Source organism: Gambusia affinis, linkage group LG13 (genome assembly GCF_019740435.1).
Source record: "Gambusia affinis linkage group LG13, SWU_Gaff_1.0, whole genome shotgun sequence".
Classification (NCBI taxonomy): Eukaryota; Metazoa; Chordata; class Actinopteri; order Cyprinodontiformes; family Poeciliidae; genus Gambusia; species Gambusia affinis.
This window is the reverse complement of record NC_057880.1, coordinates 18,603,138-18,630,991: the sequence shown is the minus strand read 5'-3', so window position 1 is coordinate 18,630,991 and position 27,854 is coordinate 18,603,138. Positions and strand designations below refer to the sequence as shown.

General features: G+C 38.7%; 1 protein-coding gene across 3 annotated transcripts in view; it reads left to right on the top strand.

The window, feature by feature from the left end:
* unc5b (unc-5 netrin receptor B) overlaps nt 1-24,737 on the top strand; it is a 73,541-nt gene extending 48,804 nt beyond the window's left edge. The window contains exons 2-17 of one of the 3 annotated variants that reach the window (XM_044137225.1): nt 681-911; nt 1,147-1,290; nt 1,602-1,705; nt 2,616-2,796; nt 4,140-4,307; nt 5,904-6,068; nt 9,952-9,984; nt 12,688-12,882; nt 14,009-14,371; nt 14,455-14,542; nt 14,795-14,969; nt 15,052-15,291; nt 18,592-18,741; nt 19,279-19,443; nt 19,528-19,706; nt 21,208-24,737. In XM_044137225.1, coding sequence (XP_043993160.1) covers nt 681-911; nt 1,147-1,290; nt 1,602-1,705; nt 2,616-2,796; nt 4,140-4,307; nt 5,904-6,068; nt 9,952-9,984; nt 12,688-12,882; nt 14,009-14,371; nt 14,455-14,542; nt 14,795-14,969; nt 15,052-15,291; nt 18,592-18,741; nt 19,279-19,443; nt 19,528-19,706; nt 21,208-21,373 — 2,747 coding nt within the window. In that variant the 3' untranslated portion in view covers nt 21,374-24,737. The remainder of the gene's footprint in view (nt 1-680; nt 912-1,146; nt 1,291-1,601; nt 1,706-2,615; nt 2,797-4,139; nt 4,308-5,903; nt 6,069-9,951; nt 9,985-12,687; nt 12,883-14,008; nt 14,372-14,454; nt 14,543-14,794; nt 14,970-15,051; nt 15,292-18,591; nt 18,742-19,278; nt 19,444-19,527; nt 19,707-21,207) is intronic. The other 2 variants (XM_044137227.1, XM_044137226.1) reach the window with 2 other exon arrangements.
* Nucleotides 24,738-27,854: the final 3,117 nt, after the last annotated feature.

Genomic DNA, 27,854 nt, shown 5'->3' with positions numbered 1-27,854 from the left:
TTCAGCTTCATCTAGTCTAATATTGCATAAAATGAAAAATCTGCAACTGCGCCAATAATTGTTAGCTGCAGCTCTAATTTGTTTAAATGTCTCTTAGAAACTCACCTTCCAGAGATGGGTGTATTTAAACTTGTGAGCAGAACTGTGCGTTGACCTCTCCTATGATGAACCCCAGCAGCCATCAATAAGTGGGATCTAACCCATCTTTATTTGGGTGAAAAAGTCTGGCTGAAGAGGTCAGAAAATCTCTGTCCTTGCTGGCAGAAGAGTCTTGGCAGCGCTGCCTGGAGTGATGTGTCACCTCGGAAATGTCAGGGGATAATGTGAGATCAACGGGACCTATATGTGAAAGGTCAGTGGCTCTGCTCTTCAGCCGAGAAGTGCAGACTCTTCCAGGGAGACCAAAGCAGGAGGCCTCCCTTGAACAGATTGGTGTCGATATGTGGAACCAAAAATGTCACCACTTATGGTGCACACTGTCAACACCTTAAATGGCTTCCCAAAATACACATAACACCCTGTAGTTGGATTGAGATTCACCAGATAAGCTGCTGCACATTTACTGCCTCCAGATTTGCTGAGTTTAAAAAAAAATAATTCCTGTATTTCTTATAACCCACGAGCAGGATGTTGACACTGAATGACATCTGGCATGTGTTTTATTTCTTTTTTTTCCTCAGAGAACAGTGACTACAGTGAAGCAGAGGTTCTGCCCGACTCCTTCCCATCAGCTCCAGCGGAGCCCCTGCCGGAGTTCCTGCTGGAACCCGAAGACGCCTTCATCGTGAAGAACCGTCCGGTCCAGCTGCGCTGCCGGGCGTCGCCGGCCACCCAGATCTACTTCAAATGTAACGGCGAGTGGGTCAATCAGAACGACCACGTCACCAGGGAGAGCCTGGACCAGCTCACAGGTATGCACAACGTGGAGAACTGTAAACACAGCTACACACACAGTAATGTCACCTTGTATTATACAGAGATAAACATCAAACTTAATTACCAACATCATTTTCAGCTATATAATCCATTAGGTCCTTTAGGATTTAATGTGCGCGTTAACTGCTTCTGGCATTCAGCCACTGCATAATTTACATGCACTGTGAAATATTTGCTTCAGTGGTTTCCCTCCCTCCACCCTCTGCGCAGGTCTGGTGGTGAGGGAAGTGGACATCTCCGTGTCGCGGACCCAGGTGGAGGAGCTGTTCGGCCTGGAGGACTACTGGTGCCAGTGTGTGGCCTGGAGCTCGGCTGGCACCACCAAAAGCAACCGTGCCTACGTTCGCATTGCATGTTAGTATCGAGGCTGTCAGTCCTTGTGTGAAACACAAAGAAAGAAAGGGGACATTCCAGATTTTCTGCTTGTTGTATGTGTCAGCTTAAGCATAAATGCAAATAAATTGGCTGCAGCATCCCCCCTGCTGCCCCACCATAGAAACATATGCTGCGGTTTGATTGACAGGTTGCATGTTTATGAGGGTATGGAATGAAAAATGCGATTCAGTGACGGAGGCTTTGTATAGCATGTGAGAGAGTTTGTGCGGCAGACAGAGTCACCAAGAAAGGATGCGTGCCAGTCACAGTATGTTTGTCGCCCCCTGTAGACCTGAGGAAGAACTTCGAGCAGGAGCCCCTCGGGAGGGAAGTGCGGCTGGAGCAGGAGGTGCTGCTGCAGTGTCGGCCCCCGGAGGGCATGCCTGCTGCGGAGGTAGACGTTTCTCTCCTCATCAATGTTACCTTGACATGTTCACTTAGATGCTGTTTATCTCTTGGGGAAATATTTACACCTTCTTTTGCAGCCATCTGACATTGTGGCAGTAAAAGAGCTCTTTTATTGGCATATACGTTAGTACATGCTGTTTCTTCAGCAACACATTAGATAGACTTTATGTTCTTGGACTAAAGTAATAGAACAAATGTTCATATGTGATATAAAACACTTTGAAGAGGGAAATAATTTCTGTTCATCTCAATAAATTGGAATATCATCAAAAAGCAGAGTTATGGATTTGAGTAAAGAAGTCATAGAACACTTTGGACTTGACTTGGACTTTCACACCAATGACTCGGGACTGCAGTGTGACTTGAGGGAAAAATTTTATCTAATTTTATTATATATAGGAGACAAAACAGAATAGAAAATTATGTGGGCTTAAAACTAAAACTAAATAATTAAAAAATGTACAAAGGTAAACATTAAAGTTCAAATTTTTCAATTAAGTTTATCAAATAAAATCAATTGCAAGTCAATTTAACTGACTTGCACCTGCATAAAGGGGCTTAAAGCTGGAATTTGGGAATCAACACAAACCAACAGACTTTCTATCAGACAGAATGATAAAGTTTCAGAAGTGTTTGATCATCACCGTGTGTTGTGGAGTCTTAATACCCTGCAGGTTTATCGTGTTTACTGAGCTGCTCTGTGGATGCCGTGCTGAGTCATGTTACTGCATAAGCACCTGCTGATTTGTGCAGTTTATTTTAGGGACTTTCATCTTAAAGTATTAAAGAAATTAAATTGATCATTTTAGTTTTTAACCTTATTATATGTCTCTTTTAATAACTGTTGATAAACAATATCAGTAATTGATATTCTTCTTCTTGTGCATCATTTAAAGGTGGACTGGCTGAAGAACGAGGATATCATTGATCCGTCACAGGATTCCAATTTCCTGATCACTATTGATCACGACCTGATCATCAAACAGGCCAGACTCTCAGACACGGCAAACTACACGTGTGTGGCAAGAAATGTGGTGGCCAGACGGCGGAGCAGCACAGCCACTCTCATTGTTTATGGTAACTTAAGCTGCGCCACATGTTTGTCTTTTTCATTCCTCAAACCTCATCTCACTCATCTTTGATTGTTTATCCAAAACTTTAATTCGTGGAGTCGAGGAGCATTTGAGGTAATTGTGTCATCATAATCACTCCTGTGTTCCTTGATTTAGCAGTAACATAAAACACTTTTATTTAATTTTATCTATATTTATGTACAGTTCAAATCAGATATTTAGGTACATCGTATCAAAAATAGCGTCTTTTTCCCCTCAGTGTGACATCAAACCAAACCAATAACTGAAAAGTGTTATACACAGTTACTTAATTTAGTGGAATCGCCTTTTAAACAGTATGATTTGACTCAAATGTTTTGGCTTTCTTCCACAAACTTCTCACAACAGTTCACTGTGATTCCTCCTCATGGAAATGTTTTAATTGAGTCAGGTTTATCAGCCGCCTCTCACTGTTTTTTCTCAGTCTGTTTTTTAACAGACTGGGATCAGGGCTTTCTGATGGTCACTTGACAAAGTATTGAACTTTGTAACTAACTTGGTGGGATTATTAGTGTCACTGTCTTCTCTGAAGAACCATTTACCTTTTCCCGTAACGTTCTTCCCTTATGTCGCTACCTATTTGGTGTAAAGCACCAGTCCCTCCTGCTTCAAAACATGATGCTGCCACCTCCATACATTACAGTTGAAGTGGTATTTGTGGGCTTACAAGCTTCCCACTATTTCCCCCAAATATAACAGCAGCTGTGTTTCCATTACAAATGTGCGCAAAACTTTGTCGATATTCCACTTATGTTGAAAAATACAATTTTACAATCGCGCTGTTTCCATTAAATAAGAAACACAATTAAAATCACATGCAAATAAGTTTGTTAAAGTGAAAAGCCATGGAAAAGCATCCCGTGGCTCTCCAATTATTTCTTGTTGTCTTCTTTTTGTGCCAGTGGCAACATCCAGTTATTGATCATGTGACTCCTGTGTTGCAAAAAAAGTGTTTCCATTGCGGTTTGCAAAATAAACCAATTTTGATGCAGTCATAAAACTACGGAGCCCCCTAGGGGACATGGGTTTTTCCAAAATTAGCATGTTTCCACTACGCCAATATATTTTCAAAATATCAAATTACACAATTATATGGTCAATGGAAATGTAGCTACTGATTTTTATAACCAAACACTTTATCGTCAGCTCTTAAGACATGCCTTCAAAAATGAAGGTCTTTGTCCCTGAGTGCACTTGTAAATAATAATCTGCCTTTTTTAATGTTGCTTTTGGAGTAATAGGCTTCTTCCTCATTAATATAAAGCAGGAGAACTGAGAGGTTTTGCTGTTTGTGTGTCTCTGTGTCAGTTAGCGGAGGTTGGTCTTCTTGGACTGAATGGTCAGAGTGTAACGCTCGGTGTGGGCGTGGCTGGCAACGTCGTACACGCAGCTGCACCAATCCGGCCCCTCTGAACGGAGGAATCTTCTGTGAGGGCCCACCGGTGCAGAGAGTAACTTGCACCACACTGTGCCCAGGTAAAGAAGAAACCTTTCCAAACTTTTATGTGCTACAGCCTGAAAAGGCTTCTTACTCAAAACTGTAACTGCTAGACAAAGGAATACAGTCATTCACCATTATGACCATCTTTACTTTGCTGTATGTCAAAGCTCCTTCAGACTATGGTTCCTACACACTGTTTAAAAGCATTGAATCAGCTGGGAAAAACTTCCAGGGGCTTCCAGACTCATCTCTGTATTGTGTTTTCTGTGCAGTTTATGTTCTATGAAAAGCTGAATTCATTTAAAATGTGTGGCATAGGGACCAAATTTATTCGTTATTTTTGCAGCTTGACATATGAAACTTTGCTGATTCTGTGAAATTCTAAACAGCTCAAATATTGTTGAGAGGTAAAAGATAATGCAAATAATATTTAAAACATTATATTCTTTAAAGGAAGGAAATTATTGTGTAAGGGTGTTCATAATTTTAAACTTCTGGAAAAGTTTTTTATGCTGCTGTGCAAGGAGTTAAATATGGGAAGTTTTGTGGAGAAGAAGCAATGTTCCCATGAAAAACAGTTTAAAATGAGTAAATAACATACAGTCTTTATCAAATTCAAAGAAGAGAAACATAGATTTTAATTTATTGAGCGTTTTGTCACCTCATTTTAGAATTAATATTTAAGTAATAAAACTGTATATGTTTAGTTTTCTATTGTTTAAATCTTTGAAATATATATATTGATAAAACAAGCCAAATTACAAACACAGCAACAAAACAAGCAATTATGAAATTTTGAGTCAATTAAATAAGCTAATAAAATATGAATTAAAAACGAGTGGCTCATTTCATGACAATGAGCCACTCAGACTGTAATCATAACTAGAAATCTTAGGATAATAATATGAAAAATGTTATGATGAGAAAACAAGCCTGAAATAAATGAGATAATGAAATATATTGTAAATACCATTTAATTAACATTAAATCCTGCTTTTAACCTAATGAGATAACTGACACATTGTAACTGTTCAAATTTAAAAAAAAAAACTTAAAATAATATAGTAAAACTGCTATCATGACAAAAACATGCTTGTGATCTTAATATCTGAAAACACTGAAACAAAAAAAAAATTTCTTACAAAGCAAGATAATGAATTTTCTGTCATTACGAAACAAGGTCAGAATTGTTATATCTTCATATAGTGGGTATTGAAACTTGTCTTGGCAATAAAGCTCAGGTTTTTGTTATCTCTAGTTGACAGTCTAAACAACTCATATACAGATAAGCAAATAAAATATATATTTTTTTTAATCCACTGGCGCATGCACATTTGTAATGTTTTGAGTCTGAGTGCAAAGCTTTAGAGCTTTTAATGTTTAGAATACTCTGATCCACAAATATCATTAAAATAGTGAAACCAAATCACACTATTTTATGTTTGCGTGTTTAAAATGATTGGAAAGTCTGAATAAATGTGTAAGAATCTGGGTAGACTCCAACTCAGCAAACTCAGACACTTCCAGCCATTACATTACATGCCAGGAGAACGTCATGTCCAATCCTCCTCTACCTGGACTAATGGAAATACTGGGCTGTAAAATGACTCACATCTTTGTTGTCCTTCCAGTGGACGGAGGCTGGACAGAGTGGGCAAAGTGGTCCGCCTGTGGGACAGAGTGCACCCACTGGCGCAGTCGCGAGTGCCAAGCCCCACCGCCAATAAATGGAGGAAAGCACTGTAGCGGAAGCATGATGGAGAGCAAAAACTGCACTGAGGGCCTTTGTGCAAGAAGTAAGTTATTTTTATTTTTAAACTTTCTTCCTTTTGCATGAATGTGGATCCAAGTAGAAAGTTTTAGGTACTAATGCACCAATCTGAATTTTTGGTCGATTTTCTAGTCTTTGTTTAGTGACCTTCCTGCAAAAAAACATTATTTGAAAGAACAGTCGCTCTAAAACGAGATTCTACTGTTATGTTACGTCAAAATTCACTCTTCCTTAAGTCATTAGTTTGCACAGGTGGGATTACTCAAATGACTCTGTGTATTCCATGTAAAAAGATCAGTCCAAAATTTCCAAATAGTAACTTTTTAAGTTCTTTTTAGCCCTCCTGTTATCTACTTAAAATATTTCTCTCTCACACAATCTAAATTAACTGAAGCCTTGTTTTACAAGGTTGTGGAAAATTCAACATTTTTTTAACATTTGTGTCATCTTACCCCAAGCACTCAGAGTTTGCCATCTCAAAATGATCAGATAATTAAAATATTGTCATAACAAAACAAGCTTAAGGTCTCATCATCTCAAAATAATGTCCAATCCTCCTCTACTTGGATGATGTCATTAGTTGAAAACAAACTGTCTAGCATCATGAAATTAAGTTCTTGTAAAATGTTTTATTATTTTTTTTTATAGTGAACTTGCCAAAAGCTGAAGTTCACCTACCTTGAGTAAGTGGACAGCATGTAAAGCACATTTTGAACACATCAGCAATTTTCTATTTTATTATTTTATTTATATAACAGAGGTCACCCCATGGACTTCACAAGACAAACTGATCCAGTTTATATTCAGAAATATATACGCATTTCAGTCCGGTTGAACAAAAAAGATTTAAAATCAATAACATACATTACAAACTGATCCCTGTGATAAAACACTATGGTTTATTTTTCAAACTGATACATAATTTTAAATGACATACATGTCATGTTGACAGGAAGAAACCTCCAGCAGAGCCTTACTCAGTGTGAGCAACTATCTGCCTTAACTGGCTTTTAAGGAAATATAATTCTGAAGGTGCAATGAACATAAAATCATAACCAGATCTAAGTAACGACCCATCCACTCAATTAATACAAATACATCAGACTCTAGCTGTCCATGAATTAAGTTTTGTGTAATACCATAAAATGACACATGGAAACAGTCACTGAACTTTATTTAATGATTTGTAAAAATCTTCTCTCCTAAATGACAGCTTTTAGTCACCTTCTGTATAAAGGAACTAGTTGCCTGCATTGCTCAAGTTTGATCTTGACCCATTCTTCCACACAAACACTCATCCAAAAGATTTTCTCCAAGATTCGGTAAAGTGTTTGGATGGAAAATTTAATCAGCTTTAGTTTCTTTCTTTGAAACCAGATGATAGTTTATTTGACTTGCATCAGGGGTCAATGCGCCTTGGTTTCATTTTTATTATTGTGGTAGATCACCAAACATTTTATTCATGGTGCCATATGACCTCCAAAAACTGCTTATTGTATTCTGAGAATTTAATGTTGGTTTCATCTAACCAGACTGTTGAAACTGAGAAACTGCAGCAGATTTGTTTCCTTCAGCAATGGAGTCTTGCAGAATGAGAAAGCAATGGAGGATGAGTGCATAACTTGTGGCTTGTTTTCTTTAAATTAATGGTACCTGCTAATTCTAGGTGCTTCTGAAGCTCCCTATAAATGATTCTCATTTTCACTCATTTGTCTGAAATGTAGCAGGAGGCTCCTGGTCATGAGTCTAAACTACTGAAAGTAGTTTACATTGTCAGCGATGTCATCGGTGTGTTTGGCAGTAATAAGGCTGTGAAGGTCTTCTGACAGCTCACTGGTTTTGCCCATCGTGAGACGTGACACTTTGGTAATGGGAAACCTTTTTGTAGACAGTAGATTGGGACTGAACGTCTGATATTGATTTGCAATAAGGAGCAAAATTGCTTCCTAATTCCTGACAGATTTCAGCTGGTGTCATGTCTTACACAAAATTTAATTTGTGGATATATATAAACCTGTCACAATACACAATTAATCAATTAATCACACGAGGAATTAAAATGAGCCTGATAATTTCTACTCTGGTGATTACTATTTCTTTGAAGGGCAATTTTGTATAAAGAGACACCTTGATCCATTTTATTTATGGTTTCTGTTGTTTATATTTCACTTGTTTTGTGTTTTGTTTTGGATATTTAAAATATCTTCTAGTTCTAGTGTAAATATTTATTTATAAAATTCATACTTTGACAGCCCAAATTTGCATTTTTATGCAGCACATTTTTTAGAAATGGTCTTAACAAAACAACATTATTAATATTTATCATTGTTACTGATGTCTGGTTAGATTTGCCATGTCAAATGCACCTTAAGAAATCTATATTTTCCTAGAAAAGGTGTGGTGTGTTCAGTACTGTTTTTACCCTCTGTACTAAAAAGACTATTTCAGTCAGAGCCATAGGTGTCCGTTCCCTGAGAGCATGTTTGGTGCTTCAGGTGGCCGTTCATATGATAACTATAAAAATCTCGCCTGCAGTGATTTCTTTGCTCTTAGTTCAGCGTTTTGTAAAGCAAAGTGCATTTCAAAGCTTTCTTTTTGTAAAAAGCAGTTTTCCAGGGGTGTTAGGCCACCTAAGCGCCAACGTTTCAAGAGATGAAAGCAAGACAGACGGATGATTCATGAGGAAAATGTTTAGCTTTATAAAAAGAGAAGGCAACTGCTCCAAATCTAAAAAGCTCAAAAAAAAAAGGGGGAAGTGAAAAGGAAAGCCGGTGCAAGTATGGGCTAAGAGAGCGGATCGAGTGGGAAGTGAGCATGACACGGCCAAGTTGAAAAATTAGCGCGGAGGAGAGCATATGAGAGTGAGTCAGACTCACTCTGACACCCAATGTGCTGCCCGTGACGAGCTGGGAAGAATCCAACCGACAGCGCATTCGCATCTCACAGTTGCACAACCAAAAAGACAGAGGGATGCATTCAATTCATAGACAAACTTACAAGAAAGTGACAAAACAATAAATCCAACCCAACAGAGAAAGGTCCCAAAAATTGTGAGCAATATTCATTTTGCGAGATGGTACACACACTCAGAGCAGCTCTCTGTTTCAGATCTGTCAGACAAGCGAGCAAGTCCTGACAGAAAGAGGCTTCTTCACAGCTGATCTGTTCTCATTCTCAGGAGAGAATCAGGAAGAAGGTCTCTGAGGTGGTTTTTACTTAAAGGGAACACACAAACTGCTGTTCTCCAGATCTGTAAATGTGTAACATGGCAGGCTGCAGGTGACATCTTAATTTCCCCTGCATGTTTAAATGATTATTCTGTGGGTCACAAGCTGCTCTGATGAAATTCACACGATCAAATCACCGGCGCTCAGTCCCACATTTCCCCCTCGTCATAAATGTACAATGCTGTGAGACATCTCCACCCGTTGCGCTCATTACATCCCTGCTAGATTCTAATTGCTATTGGACGAAAGAGGAACTCCAGGAAACCATTTGGTGCTTTGATGATGCTACAGAGGGAAAGTTATTTGATTTGAGATCTGCTAAGTGACACAATCCTGAAAGATGGGTTTGATATTCTTCCGACTGTTCGGTTATGATTCACGGTGGAAGTTACTGCTCCCATTGGGACAGATGTTGAGGTTTTTTTTTGTGGGATGAAGGTTATAATTTACCCTGCGGGGGATAGAGAGTGGTCTGCTTAGATCTATAGTGTCTCTTACTTTGTAGCACACAAATACGAGAGTCATTTTTACATCATTGGTTATTACTTTTTTTTGCTCATAAATGAAGTATTCTTCATTTGTAGTTTTCTATTGCATTAAATTATTGCATCTTCCTTTTTATGTTTTTGTTCCCATTTCCTTATGTTCTGTTTCTGTTTCTTTTTTCTCTCATTCTAACAGATAAAAAGGTCTCAATAGAACATGCGAGCCATCGTAAGTCCACCTTCCACACGATTTTGCTTTCCGTTCTGTTTGTCTTCATCTCCCTTACGTGTTTGAGTGAACGTGTGTTCATACACATTGGGAATCTGAACGTGTGTGTCAACATCTTCTGCGTTTTGTGTCAGTGCAGATGGTGCTTAGTGAAGACAGGCATCGTCTTCCTGTCCAGCAGAAAAGTTTGATGTTGTTTACTCTTTTGGAAACAGGCGTTCTACACAGTCTGGAAGCTTTTAGACAAGTTTTATTCAGGAATTTTCCAGGCATGAAAAAGTATAGGACAAGGAAATAGAGAATGGAGAAATGTTTGTTTCAAGATTTTATTTTGTTTCTTATTCTATGTTCATCCATTCATTTGTTTACTCATCCACCCATCCATCCTCAATCATCCATCCATCCATCCATCTGCGCATCCATCCACGTTCCATTTTGTGTCTAATTATGTTTTAACTACTATAAAAGCATTGAAACCTCTGGAGGTTTAAATCAGTAAAACGTGGATCCTGTTGAAAAGTTGACCTTAACTTAATCACGTTTCCCTCCTTTGCTCTCACACAAGGCTCTGAGTATTTTCTGGCATTAAAACATTTGATTTCTCAGTTCATCTGTGACTTGGTTTATATTTGTACTGATGGTAATTCCTCTGGCTTAATGTGATGTAGACTAAGGGGAGAGTAGCTGCAGCAACGCACCTAATTCGCTATTGTTCCATTTCTTGTAATAAGTGCAGACGGCTGTCGGATTCGGTTGAGTCGCGCCACGTGAGCAACGGGGCTCCCTTCTGCCAGCTCGCCTGCCTCTGGCTTTCTTCCCCTCCTGCTGAAGAGTCTTTGGCTATGCTTATCTCCCCTCCTCAACACACGTACAATGCCTCTCCACAAATCACAACCTTATCTTCCTCCTTCCTGTCCTTTTTGCCAAATTGCTTCTCATCTAGCCCGCTCATCCAGCTTGTCTTACGTCTTCTTTTTTTTTTCTGTTTCATTTTTTTTTTTCTCCCGCCAACTTTGCTCCTTGTCTTCTTGACTCCTCTCTGCTGTAGTGTGACTGGCTCACGTGCGTCTGGTTCTGCCAGAGTTGGGGAGTCTGGGCTAAGCAGGCGGTGCACAGCCCACTGACCAGTCAAAACCAATCACCCAGTAGGGGAGGCTGAGCGAGCTCAACAGGGTGCAGGTGAAATTCGGGCCAAATAACCCCCCCTCACAGCCGACCTTTGTTCGTGATTGTTTTTGGGATGAGATGCGTCTCTTCTCGGTAGAAGGAGGCTGTTAATTAATGAGGTGATCTCTATTAACCCTTTTCTTTAAACTGAACATGAGGGGCATTTCAACAGTCAGCCTGTTGTGAAGAAATGCACAACATTTCAAGTCTAAAATACAATCTCAATGCTAAACATGCTGCAGCAGCGGAGACATCCCCAATGCTAATATCAGGGTCCACAGTCCTCATTTCTAAAGAAATGTTTTTAAAGAAGTTACATGAGGTTCCTGAAACACTTGAAAACCGAATGTGCATAATTGCACATATTTGCACTAATCTGATGGTTGAGTTGTGGACCTCACATGTCTGTTTATTCAATAATTTAGCAACATTTTTTTTTTTATTGTCGTTTCTGCTTAAAATGTGATAAATTACGTTTAATAAATTACAGACCCTCCAATTAACCACTAGTTTTGATCAAAAATTATTTCTGTGGCGTTTTTATGGATCGCTCATAAAGTGACAAAGACAGACAGGAAATGTGGACATAGAGAGAAGGGTCGAGAATGACGCACAGCAACAGTTTGGCCGGCTGAAGACAAACCAAAGACTCTGGTGCTCAGGGTTTTTCAGCCCATGTGGTTTACGCTCGGAGTATTCTGCCACTGGCCTGCACTGAGGACTGTTGATATCATCTGCAATCTGTTGTATTGTAAAATGTTTGGAGGCAGTCAGATTGAGATAGCGATGAGCAGAGATCGCTGCTGTCTGCTGGGGGCACGAGGAGCGATTTCAGCAAATGTTAAACTGTCCTGCACACTGACTGACTCTCCTCGTAAAAAAGTGTGAAACACGTTCAGATCAGATCAATTCATTATTTTATTCTTAATTCAGAGGGAAAAAGCTATATGATAGAAAATGGTTGCTAATAAAATCACAGGTGGCACAATAACTGGCACGCTTCTTTTTTCTGTGAAATAAATGCACCTGAAACTTTAATTCATATCATTCTATTCTAATTTGATTAAAGTGTTGATGAATTTCTCATTAGTAGCCGTTGACTTCATCTTTACATGACTATTTTTTGATTAATAATTGGATAGTGAAAGGTGCTTTTTTTTAAGTATTTGAATGAGAAAACCTAAAATTTTGCCACTTTAAGAATTCTGGGTAGAACAGACAAAGAAGGTTTTTCATCTGAAATACAAAATGTAGCTGGTTCTCTGGGGGCTTGGTGTCTTAGCAAATAGCATGTTGTAGTCTTTAGCATTTTATGCTCCAGTTAATGATTATCTTATTATTAAATTAGTTGACTTCAGTAATCAATTAATTATTTCACCCCTGTTTACTTTATCAAGGCTAATATTTTCTTCAGAGTCATTGTGTAGTTTCAGCAGGAACTCAAATAACTTGCTCTTTTTAGCTGCATGTAGATAACAGCATGATTTATCTCTGTCCTTGTTGTCTCATCTTACGCTGTCTGCCTTTTCCCTGCAGCGTTGTCTCCTGGTATGGGTGTAGCGGTGTACACAGGCCTGGTGGTAGCCTTGCTGCTGACGGTGGTCATGGCTCTTGGTGTGGGTGTGTTGGCGTATCGCCGCCGATGTCGCCATCTCCACGGAGACATCACAGACTCTTCATCTGCTCTTACTGCAGCGTTTCATCCTGGCAACTACAAGGCTCCCAGGCAGGGTGAGTTTGCACACATTGCATCCATACAGCGGCATGGAGAAGTATTCACACCCACATAAAAATATTTTTGCATTTCAACTGTATTTTCAATACATTTTGTTGTTTTTTAATTGTTTTGATGCTAAAAGAAACTTGCTCAGTGGAAGGAGGATGATACATCATTTCAAAACTTTAAAAAATATGTATAAAAATCTGAAAAGTGTGGCATGCATTTGTTTTTTTCCCCTTTGAGTTAAGACCTTGCAGAACCACTACAGTTGTAATTACAGCTGCAAGTTGTTTTAGGGTATTCCTCTAACAGCTTTGCACATAGACAGATTTTGAAAAACAGCTCATTGATTGGATGGAGAACAGCAAATTCTTAATTATGCTTCTGGTGGTAGTTGATTTTGATGTATTTTATTGAGGAGCATCAAAGTTTTTACTTTGCGAGCAAAAACACTTCACTTTGTTTCTTCTTTTTAGAAAATTGTTTTCTTGTATTTCCATTAGGGTATTTAAACACAAAAACACTAGATAAACTTTGACAAAATCATTACAATTTATTTGCAAAATAAAAAAAACATAAACTCCTGACTTTGCGTGACAAACACCACATATGAGCTACAGTTTTAAGAGAAATATCAGAAAGGACCTGGTATTGCATAATATTCAGTTCCTTGAACTTGAACACTGTAACTGTAAATAAATAAAACTTCAATGGCATTCACTAAAATTTAGTGTTCAAATGTAACAATATCTGACGTTAGTGGAGTATTAATACTTTTGAAAGGCACCTAGTAAACTTTTTGGTTTTGAAAATTATGGATGTAATTTTCTATATTTTTCTTGCTATTCTTTTAAAAGAAGCACCTCTTATATTTCACCATCGCATTACTATATATAATCCTGCTATGAATCAGCTCCCATGTACCATTACCTCCTCTCAGTCATGTCTCGATCCCTTTCTTAATGCATCACATTTTTCACACTTTAAGCATTTATCAGAGAGTCTTTTCTCCTGCTCTGACTATCAAATATTAATTAGCAACATTAATCCATTTTATTCGCCCCACTTTGAGCGCTCTCAGCCCCGCCTGTGTCATTTCCAGTCCTAAAAGCCCCATTTTTACCCCTATGTTTGCAGATAATCCTCTGCACCCCTCGGCTCCTCCGGATTTGACAGCGACAGCCGGTGCTTTCCGCGGACCGCTCTTCTCCCTGCCTCAGGGCATCAATGACAGCCCCCACAAAATCCCCATGACCACCTCCCCCCTGCTGGACCCGCTCCCCAGCCTCAAAATCAAGGTGTACAACTCGTCCACTCTGTCCTCCGTGGAGCTCCCGGCTGATATGGGTGTTGGCGACGGCGAAATCCTGAGCCTGAAGTCGGTGGGCACCGTGGGCCGAGAGCGAGAGTTTCACAGTCACACACTGTCCAGAGAGCCGGGGCTGAGCACCAGCGCCACGCTGGGACATCTGGGCGGACGGCTTACCATCCCCAACACGGGTAAAACTCCTTCCAAGAAAGAATAGCCAATGTCAGGCGATGTTGATTACAGATTAAACAAGTCGGCACGTCTTCTCCCAAAGGTGTGAGCCTGCTGGTCCCGCCTGGCACAATCCCTCAGGGGAAGTTCTACGAGATGTACCTCATTATTAACAAGTGGGACAAAACAACGTGAGTGTCCTTCATCTTTATTCCTTTCCTCCCCACCCTCCTTCAGCAGCCGCAGGGCAGCACAGACCTTTCTCTCACCTCAATCAGTAACTTCTCCGATGCAAGGCTTGCTGCTGTGAAAAAAAAGTTCTTTTGGAGTCGTTTTTCCTGAGGTCAGAAATTTGAGCGAATTCCAAGCTGTTGAGGCAATTAGCTTTTAATAAATGAAGTGTGGCAATTCGTTGCAAACATGTATGTGTGGGGGTTTTGCAGGTTACCCTCAGAGGGGAGCCAGACTGTGCTAAGTCCCGTGGTGAGCTGTGGTCCATCAAGTATGCTGCTGAACCGTCCTGTTGTCCTGACGCTCCCCCACTGCGCTCAGCTGGACACGCCTACGCCCGACTGGACCCTCACGCTCAAAACGCAAACGCACCAGGGAGCATGGGAGGTAAGTCATCCCTAAGCTGTTTTTAGATTGTTCAAAGATTTTTTTGTTTACAATTAAGTCAGACTTCACTCTTCGTTTCCAGGAGGTGCTGACAGTCGGGGAGGAGACTTTGTCATCTCCTTGCTACCTGCAGCTGGAGGAGGAATGCTGCCATGTCCTCATGGAGCAGCTGGGAACGTACGGCCTGGTGGGTCAGTCCTGCCCTCCACGGCCGGCCTGCAAACGCCTGCAGCTGGCTCTGTTCGCTCCCCGCGCACCATGCCTCTCCCTGGACTACAGCCTGCGTATCTACTGCATCCACGACACGCCACACGCTCTCAAGGTGCCGCTCCGACATTCCCATTTTGCCCTCCACAGCATATAAAAGCTTTGCAGGCCTCACTTACCTTAGCATTCGTTGCCTTGAAGAAAATATCAAATATTTTGTAGATGAAAGGGAATAAAGAACCTTTTGTGTGCATCCTGTTACATCTAAAGAAAACGATTGCTCCTAAAGTCAAAATGTTAGTGATGCTGTGAAGTTCTGAAGTTGCTCTGCTGCCTCAGGACCTGGATGACTTGCTGTAATCGATGGAAGCGTCGTTCCGCTCTCTGAAGGAGAACCTCTGGGCATCACTTTGTGAGCTCAATCACATTAGGGTTATTAGTATGATTGATTAAATGGGAAAATGAAATAACAAAGGCACTATTATACACGCTGACCTTTCAAAACTGTGTGATTCTAATTTTTTGAATTCACTTGACTGTTAAAAAGAGCTTTTAAATAGGCACATAAAACATTAAGATGCTGTTTCACACAATGGCGGCCGCTTTGTAGCTATATCCTGTCTGTGATTGCCGGTGCTGATTTGCATTCAAGTCTTAAATTAGGTGATGAGCTCGAAACCATTGTAAAGGTCTACTTTCAGAATATCTAATTGCTTTCATGGCTCACATTTCTGGTGTTATTGTCTCCTGCACTGTGTTTCTAATGAACTCCACGTCAGATGAAATCTCCGTCTGCATGATCTCATCTGTACTGCTTCACTAACTCGGCTTCTCTGCGTTTGAGAAAGTTCTGCTAACCTTTTATTTTTCTCCCTGCTGAAGCCTTCTGAAAGCCTGTCCCACCAATCCTGGATGTTTGCAGCCAAGATGCTCTTTGAGTAACTTTTATCCGCAGAGAGCTTTTTTCTAAGCCACATGGGGCACTTAAAATAAATGTTCAAGTTTAACTGTCTGTAAAACAGCTGAAGTTGCGCTAATGTTTCTTCATAGCTCTCTTAATGGTGGAGTATATATATATATATATATATATATATATATATATATATATATATATATATACATATGTAAATGTGTATATATATACATACACATATACATATGTGTATATGTGTATATATATACATACACATATACATATGTGTATATATATACATACACATATACATATGTGTATGTATATATATATAATGTATATATATATAAATAAAATAAACCTCTTCAAGATTGAAATGCACGTAAAGAAATCCATTAATTTATTGTTATCTTTGGAAAGTAGGTAAGATAATCATTTATAGAGCACGGGAAAATCAAAAAGGAGAAAATCAAAACTCAGATTGATTTAATTCACATTCAATTATTTTGAATAAAGTTTGGTCCAATGATCATCAGTTACTTGCAGTTCCAATTATAAAACATACACTGCATTCAAATTCAGTTAATCTTTTATTCCTAATAATCACGTCGCATGGAGTCGTTTATATTGATCCACATTGAAAGTGAACGACTTCCTTCTAACAAGAAAAAACATTTAGCAGAATCAGGTTTAATGCATATGATAATCTGCCCCTACCGGCTTGAGACGTAAAAAGATCAGAATGCAGGAAAAAACTTGAAAACTACCCAGAAGTGCTTTCTGCGTAAAAGACCATGTAAATGGTTGAAGGTATTAGACGCGCCTTAAAAAGTTTCATCGAGAAAAACGACACAGCTCAACATAGAGGCATAGAAACAGGAACACTTTCTGTAGCTCAAAATATTCATCCAGATTCTTGGAGTTTTGAAGTGCAAACTAACACAAGACAGTACTGTTTGTTTATTGCAAAAGCAGCTACTATTACTATACGAAATTTGTTCATTTTTCTTTCTTTCAAATGTTTCATTAATTTTCCACCCCTTCTAAGAAGCAGTGATTTCTGTTCAGAGGGGGAAAAAACTGAGCAAATTCTAATAATTAATGACAGAAAATAGTATGTCCACCAATGACAGACCAAGAAAAAGAGACAGAAGCACTCAGTAAAGATTACTTCATAAGATAGAAAAATACAAAGGTATTTTTCATAGTTGATGGCACCAAATGCTTGTCAATAAAGTCCTCTACGTAGAATAAAGAGAGAGCTAATCACAGAAGCACTGAAATTCTGTAGATCAAAATACTCATCCAGTTTCTTGGGGCTTTACAGTCAAACCCAGGAACTCCAGTTTTTGAGGGCTGGTGGTCTGCAAGCTTTAGGTGTCTCTGTGGTCCAACACCTGTTTCAAACAGTTGAATAATTTCTTCTCCCAGTTAACAGATTTTGCATGCCAACAATTCAGTCTGGGAAAAGTGTGTTGAGGCAGGAAAATATCCATGCAGAACATTGTTCCTCAAGGATTGGAGTAGCCAAAGTTAACACAAAGTTAATAGTATCAGTTGAACACATGCAGAAAAGAGGCAGCTAAGGAAGAGAAGGAAATCTGAGTGAATCACCTAGCAATTAATTGCATCTACAATTGCAAATAAAGCATAAATGTAGAGATGCTCCTTCTAGCTAAGTGGGGTTAGAAATTTACATTCAAAATATGTTATATAAAATTTACTTTAAAAGTCTCAAACAATAAAACAAAAGTCATAAAAGGTCAAAATATTGATGCATGCCTCTGAATAATAATAAAAGCTAATATACCTTATTTCCATAGTGGCTCGTGGCAATGGTGGCACATGGCCTCTGTCAGTCTTTCTCCAGCTACGCATCCAAATTCAATTTCAACACATTAATATTAAATCTTCAAATCCCCCAAGAAACAACAGACCAGTAGACTAGAAAAATAATACAAACTTCGTTCTAAAAATGAGGATAATAACAAACTGAACTCTGAGCAGGTAAATATTCAAATATAGTCAGTTTTCTATAAAATGCTCACCAAAGAAACACGTGATTAAAGTACACCTAGCTTTTATACTTCAAAAACAAAATCCTACCAAGTATTTTTGGTCTTCTAGTGCAAATATCTCAATACACTTGAAGTAAGGCAAAAAAATAACTTATTAGTAACTTTTCTACAAGATATAAGAGCTTGTTTTAAGAATGTAAGTCCTTGATATTGATGGAAAACATATTAGTTCCACTGACAGATTATTTCACTTATATCAAGAAACATTTCTCATATTAGAAGTGAGAAAGTTATATTTGCACTAAATATCAACAAAAGATACTTGGTAATTTTTTGTTTTGTTTTTGCAGCAGTCTGCACTTTTTGTTCCTACATTCTACAAAATTTGCATTTACATTTAAGTGAAACATTTTTCAAAACTTGATTCATTAAAGTGATAAAGTCAGTATTTTCCTAATTGTGTATGCTTTCTGTCTGTACGCAGGAAGTTCTGGATCTGGAGAGGAGTCTGGGTGGAGTTTTACTAGAAGATCCGAAGTCGCTGTTCTTCAAAGACAGCTACCACAACCTCCGCCTGTCCATCCACGACATTCCTCACAACCACTGGAGGAGCAAACTTTTGGCCAAATACCAGGTGCTTCACTGAAACATTCTTCATTCATTTTGGATCATTTCTTCATGAGACAAATAAAGTTCTTTCATTTGATTTTGCAACTAAAATGTTATTTGTAAGTCTAAAGTGATTCTTCCTGTGCAGAGGAAATGGTTTATTTTTTGTAGAAAAAAAACATTCTATAAAAAACAATTAAATGACAATGATGAAAAAAAATTGCACAAAAGCAAAAAGCACTGATTGGAAATTTTGTATGCAAATATTAAATTTGAATAGTTTTTCTTATCAGAGAAAATATTCTGTGGGGCTTCTTTCAGCACTACTATAAACATCGTGCCTCTCCACTGACTAGATACTGCAGAAATAAGATTACAGTCTGAATCTGTTCAGAATAAACAAACAGGAAAGCTGATAGCAGTCCTAATTTATGGGCTTTGTGCGCTTGAAGTAAATAGCAAGAACACAGTTGTAGCAAACATATGCTCCTTGAATAGAAACCAGATGCTCCTGTGGATGAATCTGTGCCGAAGGTTTTAAACACGCGTCTTTGCGCGACAGGAGATCCCTTTCTATCACATTTGGAGTGGCAGCCAGAGACCTCTACACTGCACCTTCAGCCTGGAGCGAGCCAGCCTGGCCGTGTCGCAGCTCACCTGCAAGATCTGCGTCCGGCAGGTGGAAGGGGAGGGACAGATATTCCAGCTGCACACGGACATCCAGGAGGTATCCTTCACAACATAGATCCTCAGCTGCACTGACGCTCACGTGTTTACACCACGGTTAATCTGAACTCCCCTGTCAAAACAGACTCTCCCACCTCACTCACCACTCCCGTCGGGAAGCACCTGCCTGCCTTCCTCTCAGGTGGGACCTTATGCCTTTCGCCTGCCCGACTCCATCCGACAGAAGATCTGCGCCAGCTTGGATGCTCCCAGCGCTCGAGGGTGCGACTGGAGACTTCTGGCTCGCAGTCTGGGCTTTGACAGGTCAGATCCATCTCACATGTTCATGTCTGGGTGAGATGGTTTATACATGATGGATATTTGCTGTCAAGATAAACTTTCACCTGCAGTTTGGAAGGAAGAAAAAGAAATCTCTGTAAAGACTTTTCCATCTCAAAAATGGCATAAAAATCAAAGCAGCAGATTCACAGAGCTCTGCATATAAACAATATTTGTGCAAACCATATTTTGTGCGCCTATCTAATTCTAAATACTAAAATAAGGCACACAGTTATTAATGTTAATGAAAATCAAGTCATGTTAATGACTTGAAAGATTTGAGAAGAAACATTTGCATATTTTCAATTCAGAATACAAACGTTTTAAAACAAACAGCATTTCATGTAGAGAGGGCTACAAACTAGATTCCTTTCCAGTACAATCTAATGTTGTTCTTTCTGTTATGAGAACAGCCATTGTCAGGACATTAAGCTCTCTATTCAAAACTATTTTCCTCAACTCTTTAATCCAGGTTGCATCTACTATGATTGGGACTGGAGAGGGGAACAGTTGGAACCTGTCTAAACAAATAGAGCCGATTTTTGTTCATCTGCTGGATTTAATGAGTGTGTCTGTGCCTGTATGTCTTGAGTGTAATCTGCATTGTAAATCTGGTTTAGAAATTAAATGCATAATTTGTGAAAGATCTGTGAACAACTGGCATTACTTAGTTATACTTTAGTAGACTACATGCTCTCAGGTCGAACAAAAATGATGTTCAATATAAAAATGTCCAGCTGCAGAGATTTATGTCCATCTGTGGTACACTATATGGACTCGGGGCTCCTTTTACTACATTAGTGGGGAGGAGGTGATCAGCCTGTGGCTCTGCCTAGCTATTGAGGAAGCCCTGATTGCTTTGATAGGACATGTGCAAAGTTATCCAATAAATTATTCCAGTAAAAAAGTGTTTAAAACACCTTTAAACTTTCCCAGAGAAACCAAAGCAATCTAATTTAGTTTTCCCTAAAAATTACTCACATAAGAGGATGCAATCCTACCAAATTCAGAAAAAAAAAATTGTGTAGTTTTTCCTTCCACTCAATTTTATGATCCTGGAACAGCCTGTGTCTCTTTCAATAACCTTGTTGTGTAGTGCCTTCCTTGTGGAGTTTTTTATTGACTGTATTTTGGACAACTTTTATGTTTGCTGTTTTCTCCATGTTTGTGTTGATCATAATGTAACAGTTTTGTATTAAAAAAAAAATTCTGTTGCTATTTGGTAACATTTTGAAAAGCAGTTTTTTTTTTTTCATAACCCATAATCATTGAAGTGTACCTGGATATTATAGATGTCAACATTTGAATTTTCACCAACTAAAAAATATACATCTGTGTTTGTACCTAAATTTCCAAAGACGTAAGAAATTTCTAAATCTGTGATTTTTTTTAAAGATAGAACAGGAGTTTTAATTGTTACTGTTGTGATGATTTTAGAAATTAAGTTTGTGTGTCTTCTCTCAACATGTTTTCTCCTCTGTCGTAGGTATTTGAACTACTTCGCCACAAAGCCCAGCCCCACAGGTGTTCTGCTGGACTTGTGGGAAGCGTGTCACCAAGGTGACGCAGACCTGGTCTCTCTGGCGACGGCTCTGGAGGAGATGGGCAAAAGTGAAGTGCTGGTTGTCATGACAACAGATGGGGATTGTTGATTGACCAAGATACACAAGACCAAGCAAGACATTTTAGGACTTTTGTTTCATGGAGAGAGGGAGGAGGGTTTATTTCCACCGCAGTGATGAAAATGAGAATCCTTGCCTATGAATATGCACACGCTGACACAGATCTTTCATCAGCAGAGCATTTCAGTTGTACTACCCACTCTTTTTGCTGAGTCCTGACCAGCCATTGTAGCTGCATATGAACCATAGCCCGTCCCCATGTGTGCCGTCCAACTGCCAGCCTGATTCAGCCTCAGCTCTCCAAAGCAATATTGGATTTGCAAGATGGAAAACCATTCTGGGCGCACCAACTTGAACAAATGCTGCAAAGTCTACTAAGATTGTGATGTAACGTGTTATTAAGTGCTGAAAATTACATTATTCTCACATATTTAATAACATTGTTTTAAATTAAGCTACAGAAATCCATTTAGTCAACATGCAGTTAACTGCTGACATGGGATTATTTCAGTAACAGCATGGAAGTGCATGATTTAATGATTCAACACCATCTCATCTCATGGTACAGGGTTTTGTTTGCTTCATTCTTATTCAGAATAGGCTGTGAATGACAGGCTGCACCAACCTGCCTGCAGCCGTACACACACACGCACGCACGCTATCCAAAAGACACACATGGACAAAGTGGTCCTTAATCGACTCGGAAACAGGCAGGCGAAGAATTCTCGTCTTATGGGCAGATAAGAATCGGATCCTAAAGGTTTCAGTCATATTGCTTCTGTCTGAAAAGGGGAGGAAAAAAGGGTCTGCCTCTCCTTAACGGCGGGAGGTTAAATTGCAAAGTTTGTTTCAGGATTGGCAGATAACTAGACTGACTCTTTTTATTGTCCCAACAAACGCCTCAAAGCCTTGGCATATCGCTCCGACTCACAGGGGTGTTTCTCTTTCATGTTTCCTTGCATTCCTCCATCGCTCTGCTGCGCTCCCTATCTGCCAAGTATAAACTGAATCATCCCTTAAAAGTTTCCTTTGGGGAACGCTTTTTAATTTATTATCCATATTTGTGGATTGCATTTTTTTTCATTCTTAGTGACAGAGTTATCATATAGGACCTGTTTTACCATTTGTGCTTCTTTAGGCTACTGAGCTGCTCTTGATTATTGTATTTTCATTCTACAGTGAAGTGAATAGATGGTGGTTATTGGTAGGAAAAAAAATTATATTTTTTATTTTGTACACCGATTCAAAATGTTAATATTTCCAGTGCCTTGCAAAAGTATTAACACCCATTGAATTTTTTCCACATTTTACCAGCTCAAGATGGATCGTTTTCAAAAGTTTTAACACATAAAAATTTGTAAAAAATGTGCCATGCATCTGTGCTCAACCTTCTTTACTCTGATTCTCCTCAATAAATTTCAGCACATTGTTCAAATCAATCAAAATTTGGCTTTCTAACTAACTGGGAGGCCATGCAAGGAGAGGCACCCAACATGGCGACTTGGGAGGACCTACACAGATCCTCTGCTCAGGTGGGACAATAAGTTCACAGAAAACCATTATTTTATGGGTGAGGAACAACTGAAAGTCAATTTTGATAGAAACTTATGCGAAATCCCATTAAACTTTTGTCTCGAACCATGTAGCAAACAAGTAAAATTTGATTATTTTGGTCATATATGGAAAACTGTGTGGCAGAAAATGAATGCTTCACATCCCACCATCCCCATGATGGAACATGGGGGTCGTGGCAGCATCGTTCCATGGGGATGGTTTTCTTCAGCATGACCAGAAAACTGGTCCGAGTGGATTGGAAGATGGATCTGTTAGCAACTAACCCTGAACATAACACCAGAGCTGGTTTAGAGTTAAAACTTACTCATGTAAAATCCAAAGATTTTAAAAGAAATGTTCACAGATGCTCTCTGTTTAACCTAACTCGGCTTTAGCTATTTTGCACAGAAGAGTGGGCAAATATTCAAGTTTGTAGATGTGCAGAGCTGGTTGAGACATCCCTCCAAACAATTTGTAAAAACCTTTGAAAATCGTATCTCCTTTTTGTTATTCTTCACAATAATGTCTATAAGACATAATTCCCAATACTGATGTCTATGGTTTTTACATGGCAAAATTGTGGATCGTTCAAGGTGGATGAGTACTTTTGCGAGGCATCATAATACATAGGACCCCTGCTTTGCTGCATCTGAAAAAGAGACGATTATAGAATAAATTAGCCTTACCTGAAATCAATTTGGCAGCAAGGGACCATATATGTTAATTTACCGCAACACAAGCTTAATTATGTCTTGTAAGACATTCTATCCTCCTTTATCTCACAGTGATGGCTTATTGACGATCTTTCTCCTAAGCTGCCTGCTCTGTGGTTAGGCTCCTCGAGCTATTTGTATTATCATTATTGATCGATCAGTTATTGTTAGATGAGAAAATTAAATTTCATCCTCCACAGATTTAGATTTTTCCTTTTCTGTTTTGTGTCTCCAAGAAAGGAGAAGCAAGTGTTTATAGTTCTTAAAGACAGAAACCAAAACAGCGCCAGTATCCCTCCTCTTCAGCTGTGAGTCATGCAACTGTTTTGTGTGAATGAAGTGAGTGTGCGTGAGTAAATGCATTTGTGGGGGCAGATTGATGTTCACAAACAAAAAAAAAATGTATACATCATTTGGAGCTGTCATTTCTCTCTGTAAGTGCTATGCAAGTACAAAGGAAAAGTGAAACATTTCCAACTTCTTTTATTTCTGCCAAGAGTATTTCTATTTTTACAGATCACAGCATTCATAGGATTTTTGATTTTTGTATCCTGAAGTGGTCCAACGGTGATTTAGTTTTCTTCTTTTCTGGGGGTAGGGAATGGGGGGAAGGATGCTAATCTTGCTCAAAGATTTCTCCATCTGGACTGGAAGAGTTGGATCACTCACCTCACCAAGGATGCCATAAATGACGAAAAACAAAAAACAGAGTGGTGCAACGGGCTCAGGACGAGCCGTGGCTTACATGGTGAGGCCATGCCCTGCAGGTCTTTACCAGACTGCAGTTGCTTCAGTGAGCACCGCGGGATGTTTCTCTTTCTACCATTCTTGTTGCAGAAACCTCCATGCTGATGACCATACAGTGTTTTTGTGTGCAGATCTCTCTGTGTCCGCTGGATTGTTGGCCATAATTGCTGGAGTTGCTAAAGCTGAACGTGATTGGTCGGCTCACTTGAAGGAGACAAACTCTGCCTTTGTTCAAATATTCAGACATTTTTACAGAAACTCTAAATGGGTTCAGTGACATTATTTTGTCTCTGTGAAGTACCAATTGTAAATACCTGTCTAGCCTTCTTACTTGTAACTAAATATAATTTTTATGCAATAAATTATATTTCTTAGATTAACATGGATATGTGTTTTGTCCTTTTTTCTTTAATTCCATCATATCTCCCTGTTCTGAAGTCAAATAATGCATTAGAAAAATCCCTTTGAATGCTTCTCAAATGGCTCTATTGGACAAAATGTCTCCTAAAAGGCATCTGTTGCGTCAATTACACCCCATTTTAACTGAAAATGTGAAGGAGCTCAACCTGCACCACTTTGCTTCACACCTCGCCGGCAAATTCCCTTTAGGTCCATTTAGCTTCAAAGGCTTTTAACAGGCAGGCTGACGGGGTCCTCACATTAACAGGTCTTGGAGACACTAATAGTGCCCTTCAAGGAATGACTTGGGCATTTACATCAAGGGTTCTAACCTCAGTTCTTTTACGACTGCAGCCTGTGTGGGGAACTGTTGGATTATTCCATTTTGTCAGAAATAAATATCCCATTTTTACTGATTGTGCACCTGGATGTGGCCTCAAAGCCTAGCAACACTTGGCACCTGTTGTATTAATTATTGAACTGCTAATTGGGAACTGACTTGACAGGCAATGCACAAATGAAGCAGATCTTTAGTAATGTCTAAAACGCTGCCTTCATTCTTCACACAACTTAATCATTTGAAGTGAAAATACAGACTTACAAGCCTGCTGCATGTATGGTGCTGTGAAAACGCATATGCCTGCTTAAAGATTTCTTCTTTGTATCAAAATGCAATATTTTAAATCATTAAAAAATATCAGGCAAAGATAAGTAGAGTAAAGACAAGAAATTATTTCATTTATTAAAGGGGACAAAAGACATCCAAACCAACCTCCACCTATGTGGAAAACTCTGGCAATGAGATTTTTACTTTACAGTGTAGAAATTTTGTCCCATTCCTTTTTCCACAATCGTTTTGATTTAGCTTAATTAGAAGGTGTCCTAGCAACAAGCCTGTTTAAGGCTATGCCACGGTATTTTATTCAGATTCATGTGTAGACTTTGACTATAAGACAGAACTATGATTTTGGAAGTTTTTCTTTTCTTTTTAGCAAGTTGTCATTTGGAGTTCAACTTGCTGGTGTGTTGCGGATTGTTGTCCTGTTGCATAATCCAAATCTGCCTGAGTGTAAGGTCGCAAAATGATGGACAAACTGTCAGCATGTCCTCTTAAAGACAGAAATGTATGGTTTCAGCAATTACTGTAGGTCATCCATGTCCAGAAGCAATAATGCAGCCCCAAAATATCCCATTACCGACACGTTTGACTTTAGATTTTATGTTCTTTTTCCTTACACCAGATGTGACACAGCAAACACCGTATAAATGGTTCCTCTATTGTCTCGTCAGTCCACAGAAATGCTCTCAAAATCTAGGGGTCATAATTAATGACTTTGTCTGATGTTCTCCTATGGTGATCGCTTTTGCTAAGTTTCTTTTTTGTTGTTGAATCATAGCATGATCTGAGTGCTGTATTACATCGTAATAGGGGTTCTTGAACTGAAAAGAAAAATTAAGGTGTGGTACAATGTGGAACTCTTATGGTGTCATAATCCTGAGTAGATGCACTACAGTGATCCTTGTAATCACACCAACATTTTAAATAGCATTATGTGACATGATCTATTATGCAGACTGTCAAGAAAGAGACAGGCAAAATAATGCTGGAGGGGAAAATTTCACTATTAAACTAGAAACACAAGATGAGCGAACAAATGAATCCACCTATGAATGAATGAACTGAGGCGGTATAAATACTACACATTAGTTATTAAATACTGAAAACAGAAAGAACTATAGAAAGGACACAAGAAAGCTTTAAGCTTCCTTGTGTTTAGATAAGAAACCTTATCTAAACACAAGATAAGCTTCTTGGGATAACTTGTTTTGAGTTATCCCAAAAATAACTCAAAACAAGAATCTGAACACAGAATTGATCAAACATGGAAAATCAAACTTCTCCACATGATGACTGCTTTTATTCAAACCCTATAAGCAACATTTCTTCCAATTTTTCCAGCTGACATTTAGGGTATATATAATAATGTTCCCTATTAATAATTTAGAAAGGAGGCAGTTTTAACACTCCCCTTTTTAATTTTTGACAGATTTGATCTCGCTATTTCCATAATTTCCACCAGAAGAAAAGAGTCTACAGATTTTTCTTTCCAGCAGTAAAGCAGGTCATCTCTTGTGACTTGTGTGCCTGAAACATCCAGCCTCGTTTCTTCTAACGGGAGCAAAATGACGGGACAAACTGTCCTGCAGCGCCATCTTCTGGTTCAAATGGCTAGAGAACCTTAATTTATTATTTTTTTAATAAATTCCTAAACTGAATCTTCAAAAACAACAGGACATGCCCAACATGGTGAAATTATTAGCAGATTAACTTTCAGGTTTCAGTTACAATTTTGTGTAGATAACAGTTTACTCAAATCATTAACTGAAAAGGTCCAAATCATGTTGTGATACCGTTTTAAAAGTCTATCAAACAGAGTAACTGGTAAACTTGATATTAATTCAGTCCCTATTTATTATAAGAAGTTAGAGAACCCCTATTCTAAAATGTGTTTTATTTATTTATTTATTTATTTATTTATTTATTTATTTATTTATTTATTTATTTATTTATTTATTTATTTATTTATTTATTTATTTATTATTGAAAAGTGTATTTCAGTAACTCTTAAAATTTAAATGTATATAAAGCACATATTTATTAAGCACAGAGTAAAATATTTTAGGTTTTACCTACAATATATCACAGGTGTAACTTGTAGCTAATAAAAACAAAACAAAAATCTGTTTCTCAGAAAATTTTTATATTTCATCAGACCAGGTTGACATAATAATGTCAACCTGCTGAAAAGTAAGTCCTTTTGCATGAATTGCATCAATCCCACATGGGATGAAGGAGATCAGCCTGTGGTTCTGCTGAAGTGTAATGGAAACCCAGGTTGCTTTAAAAGCAACCTGGGTCATCTGATTGCACAGACTGTTTTCACTTAGGTCTCTCTCGAAAATTCTCCATAGATTCTCTTTAGGGTTACTTTGGGTAAATTGCTCTGCTATGAAAATATTAGTAGGTCTACTTTTGACAGTGTGGGTTGGTACCAAGTCCTACTGGAAAATAAATTCAACATCATTAAGGTTTTCAG